This window comes from Panthera uncia, chromosome E3 (genome assembly GCF_023721935.1).
Source record: "Panthera uncia isolate 11264 chromosome E3, Puncia_PCG_1.0, whole genome shotgun sequence".
Taxonomy (NCBI): Eukaryota; Metazoa; Chordata; class Mammalia; order Carnivora; family Felidae; genus Panthera; species Panthera uncia.
The window spans coordinates 11,161,789-11,167,474 of NC_064815.1; the positions used below are offsets into that span (position 1 = coordinate 11,161,789).

Genomic DNA, 5,686 nt, shown 5'->3' on the forward strand with positions numbered 1-5,686 from the left:
TTGTATAGAACTCTTAATGTATTACTGAAAATCTAAAAAATCATGTAGTTGTGATTCTTTTCCTTTTTTAAAAAAATTTTTTGATGTTTGTTTATTTTCGAGAGAGAGAGAGAAAGAGACAGAGTGTGAGTGAGGGAGGGGCAGAGAAAGAGGGAGACACGGAATCTGAAGCAGACCCCAGGCTCTGAGCTATCAGTGCAGAGCCCAATGTGGGGCTTGAACCCACGAACCATGAAATTATGACCTGAGCTGAAGTTGGACACTTAACTGACTGAGCCACCCAGCCGCCCCAGTTGTGATTCTTTTCTAAAAGTTATTCCAGTGACCTTCCAGCTTAAAATTTGGAGGCAAATTTTCCTTAACAGTATATCAAGTATCAATATCTTCAAATGTTGATATGCCATTAGAGCGTTAAATCCCATTAATTCACAATTTAGTATCATATACACCACATACTCAAATTTTCAATCTTTTACAGCACGTTAACAAAGTTACTAGGAAACTGGACTACCATGACAAAGATGCTACAGAATGCATCAGATTCTGACGGGGAGAGCCAAGATCAAGGGGTGGTTTTCTTTAGGAAACAATTCTACCAAAAACAACATGGGAATAGAAGTAATTTAAAATGTTCAAGACATATTAAATACACGACTGACTCCAAATTGCCATTTAGTATGCTTGGTATTATAGGATGTAAAAACTACCCCATCTATGGGATGTTAAGCTGACACCCAAGACAGTCAAACCCTCTCATATTCAATATCCCACTATTTTCTGGTTGTACAAAAAAATAACTAGCAAATGATTTCACTTCTTTAAAAAAAGCATTTACACTTAAAAAATGAGGTGAGGTGGGGTTCCCTCCTTCTTAAAATGTTTCTAGAGCTACTAAAAACTTGCATTTACAAAATAGTTGATAACAATATTCCTCTGGATTGTACAAGGAGGGAGACAGGGAACACTGATAAGACATGGGATATGATATTAATCAGATTTGGCTTCCTTCTCTCCTGCTTCATCAGAGGCTGGGCTCTCCTCATTTTTAGTTTCTCCATTTTCTGCGGGTAAGGCTTCTTTTGTCTCTTGGTTAGCCACTTCAGCCTGTTTTCTCTTTGCTTTGCCTTCCCCCTTTGTTTGCACTTTCTTGTCTGAAGATGTATCCTTTCCTGTCGCCTTTTTGGATTTCATTTCCAATTTTGCAGGAGCAGATTTAGCTGACAACCTCACTGCCCTTCCATTGGGCTCCTTCTTCTCCACCCCCTTGGTGGAGCTGACCTTCCTTTTGGGCATCGTGGGGGTGGGGCGAGTGCATGCTGGGTGCCTGCAGGCTGCTGGACTCCGAGAGCCTTCCCGAAGCTGGGCTGCCTGTCCACATCTGCTCCTCCCACTGCCGGAGCTGCTGTGACGCACTGGGTAGTTCTATCTTTAACTTTCTGAGAAATGTCCACACTGTTTTGCAGTGTAGCTGTACCCGTCTGCATTCCTACCAACAATGTAAGAGCATTCCCCTTTCTCCACATCCTGTCCAACATCTGTTGTTTCCTCTGTTGTTAATTTTAGCCATTCTGACAGGTGTGTGGTGGTATCTCATTGTAGTTTTGATTTGCATTTCTCTGATGTTGAGTGAGATTGAGCATTTTTTCATGTGTCTGTTAGCCATCTGGATGTCTTTGGAGAAGTGTCTCTTCATGTCTTCTGCCCATTTCTTAACTCAATTATTTTTTAGGTGTTGAGTTTGATAAGTTCATTATATATTTTGTATACTAACTCTTTATCTGATATATCATTTGCACATATCTTCTCCCGTTCCCTTGGTTGCCTTTTAGTTTTGCTGATTGTTTCCTTTGCTGTGCAGAAGCTTTTTGTCTTGATGAGCTCCCAATAGTTCATGTTTGCTTTTGTGTTTTTTTTTTTTTTTTTTTTTTTTTTTGCCTCCAGTGACATGTCTAGTAAGAAGTTGCTGCAGCGGAGGTCAAAGAGGTTGCTGCCTATTTTCTCCTCTAGGATTTTGATGGTTTCCTGTCTGACATTTAGGTCTTTCACACATTTTGAATTTATTTTTGTGTGTGGTATAAGAAAGTGGTCCAGTTTCATTCTTCTGCATGTCTCCATCCAGATTTCCTAACACCATTTGTTGGTTTTTTTCCATTTTTCTTTCTTGCTTTGTTGAAGATGAGTTGACCATATAGTTGTGAGTCCTCTTCTGGATCCTCCATTCTGTCCTATTGATCTGTCTGTTTTTGTTCCAGTACCATACTGTCTTGATGATTACAGCTTTCTAATACAGCTTGAAGTCTAGTCCAGAATTGTGATGCCTCCAGCTTTGCTTTTCTTTTTCAACATCACTATAGCTATTTGGTGTCTTTTCTGGTTCCATACAAATTTTAGAATTGTTTGTTCCAGCTCTGTGAAAAATTTGATGTTATTTTGATAGGGATTGATTGAATGTGTGGATTCCTTTGGATAATATTGACATTTTAACAATATTTGCTCTCCCAATTCATGAGTATGGGATGTTTTTCCATTTCTTTTGTCTTCTTCAATTTCTTTCATAAGTGTGCTATAGTTTTCAGAGTATAGATCTTTTATCTTTTTGGCTAGGTATTCTATGTGGAAAACCCTAAAGACTCCACCAAAAAATTACTAGAACTGATACATGAATTCAGCAAAGTCTCAGGATGTAAAATCAATGCGCAGAAATCTGTTGATTTCTATACAACAATAATAAAGCAGCAGAAAGAAAAATAAAAAAATCGATCCCATTTATAATTCCACCCAAAACCATAAAATACCTAGGAATAAATCTAACCAATGAGTTCAGTCTTTTAAAGTTTTGATGACACTAGCTTTGTGGGCTTGACTACAGTCAATTTTATTTTATTTTATTTTTTTAATGTTTTATTTTATTTTTGAGAGACAGAGAGAGACAGAGCATGAGTGGGGGAGGAGCAGAGAGAGAGGGAGACACAGAATCCGAAGCAGTCTCCAGGCTCTGAGTGTCAGCACAGAGCCTGATGTGGGGCTCGAACCTACAAGCCATGAGATCATGACCTGAGCTGAAGTTGGACACCCAACCAACTGAGCCACCCAGGCGCCCAACTACGGTCAATTTTAACAAATGTTCTCCATTCACATTTGCACTGAAAAACAATGTGTACTGTGTGTTCAATGGGTGCAATTTTCTGGGCACGTTACAACAACTTTGTTAGTAATGTTGTTCATATCTTTTTAAAAAAGTTTATTATTATTATTCTTTTAAATAATCTCTACACCCATTGTGGGACTTGAACTCACAACTGGAGATCAAAAATCACATGCTGTAGTGACTGAGCCCATCAGGTGCTCTATGTTGTTCATATCTTTAACATGTGTTTTTATGTCATTTGTATCAGTTATGGAGGGAAGTATGTTAAAAATCTCTGTCTATGATTATTGATTATTAGGTGGTCAGTGTTGATGATCGATTGTTATTAGAGCATTTTTTAAAGTAATAGCTGCTTTAAAGTCTTTATTATTAGATAATTCTATTACCTATGTCATCTTGATTTGGCATCTGGGGATTTTCTTTTTTTCTTTTCTTTTCTTTTCTTTTTTCGAGTTTACATTTTCCTAATCTTGGTTTATTGAGTAGTTTGGGGTTGTATCGTGAATATTTTGAATATTATGTTATGAATCCCTTTTTCCATTGATAATTTGCCATTTTAGTATGTAGTCAATCTCTTTATATTTAGAATACACATTCCTACAAATGGCAAGACCTCATTGTTTATTATGGCTGAGTAATGCCACATCTTCCTTATCCATTCATCTATTGATAGACATGTGGGTTGCTAACATATTTTGGCTATTACAAGTAATACAAGTAATGCTTCAATAAACTTAGGAATGCATATATCTTTTCCAGTTAGTGTTTTCACTTTTGGGGGGTAAATATCCAGTAGTGGAATTACTAGATCATATCAGATGGTAATTCTGTTTTTATTTTTTTGAGGAAACTTCATACTGCTTTCCACAGTGGCTACACAAATTTGCATTCCCACCAACAGTGCAAGAGGGTTCCTTTTTCTTCACATCCTCACCAACTCTTATTATTTCTTATCTTTTTGATTCTAGCCATTTTGACAGGTGTAAGGTTGATAATCTCATTGTGGTTTTTATTTGCATTTCCCTGATGATTAGTGATGTTGAACATATTTTCATGTGTCTGTTGACTATCTGTATGTCTTCTTTGGGAAAATGTCTATTTAGGGCCTTTATTTTTAAATTGGATTATTTTATTTTTTGGCTGTTGTTTAAATTCTTAATATATTTTGTGATATTAGCCCCTTATAAGATATATCATTTACAAATATCTTCTCCCATTCAGTAGGTTGTCTTAGTTTTTTATTTCCTTTGCTGTGTGGAAGCTTTTTTTTTTTTATGTAGTCCTAATAGTTTATTTTTCCTTTTTTTCCCTTGCCTCAGAGACATATCTAGAAAAATGTTGCTATGGCCCATGTCAAAGAGGTTACTGCCTGTGTTCTCTAGGGTGTTGATGGTTTCCTGTCTCACATTTAGGCCTTTGATTTATTTTGAATTTATTTTTGTGTTTGTTATAAGAAAGTTGTGCAGTTTCATTCTTTCACATGTTGCTGTCCAGTTTTCCCAACACCGTTTGTTGAAGAGACTTTTTTGCATATCCTTTCCTCCTTTGTAGAAGATTAATTGACCATATAGTTGGGGGTTCTTTTCTGGATTTTCCATTCTGTTCCATTGATATAGGTGTTTGTTTTTTGTGCCAAAACCATACCATTTTGATCACTACAGCTTTGTAGTATAACTTGAAATCTGGAGTTGTGATAACTCCAGTTTTTTTCTTTTACAAGATTACTTTGGCTTTTCGGTGTCTTTTGTGGTTCCATATAAATTCTAGGATTGTTTGTTCTAATTCTGTGAAAAATGCTGTTGGTATTTTGATAGAGATTGCATTAAATGTAGAGATTGCTTTGGTAGTATGGGTATTTTAACATTTGTTCTTCTAATTGGTGAACATGGAATATCTTTCCATTTGTGTCATGTTCAGTTTCTTTCATTGATATTTTACAGTTTTCAGAGTACAGGTCTGTTATTTCTTCAGTTAAGTTTATTCCTAGGTATTTTATTGTTTTTGGTGCAACTGCAAATGGGACTATTTTCTTAATTTCTTTTTCTGGTGCTTCATAATTAGTGTATAGAAATTTGACAAATTTCTGTATATTAATTTTGTATCATGTGACTTTACTATTCCTGTGTTTTTTAATTATTTCTTTTTTTAAAAAAATTTTAAATGTTTATTTATTTTTGAAAGAGAGAGAGCATGCAGGGGACCCACAGAGAGAAAGGGAGACACAGAATCCAAAGCAGGCTCCAGACTCTGAGCTGTCAGCACAGAGCCCGATGTGTGGCGCGAACCCACAAACCTTGAGATCATGACCTGCGCTGAAGTTGGACGCTTAACCAACTGAGCCACCCAGGCATCCTGTTGATATAGTATTTTTTATCATTCACTTGAACTTACTGTGTTGTCTTATTGGCCATAAGTATTAGTTGTGTTGATTTCATGGTTGCTTTAGGGTTTATAGCATGCATGTTTGCCATTTTGTCATACATTTTACTTCTTTACAATATATTGGTATTATTTTGCTTTTAAAAGTAAATTACAGTC

General features: G+C 36.2%; 1 protein-coding gene across 1 annotated transcript; it reads right to left on the reverse strand.

Moving 5' to 3' along the window:
• Nucleotides 1–987: 987 nt before the first annotated feature.
• Nucleotides 988–1,546, reverse strand: LOC125928474 (non-histone chromosomal protein HMG-14-like). The gene has a single exon (XM_049639184.1). It carries the CDS (start codon nt 1,291–1,293, stop codon nt 988–990), a length of 306 nt encoding a protein of 101 aa, XP_049495141.1. The 5' UTR covers nt 1,294–1,546.
• Between the last annotated feature and the right edge of the window lie 4,140 nt (nt 1,547–5,686).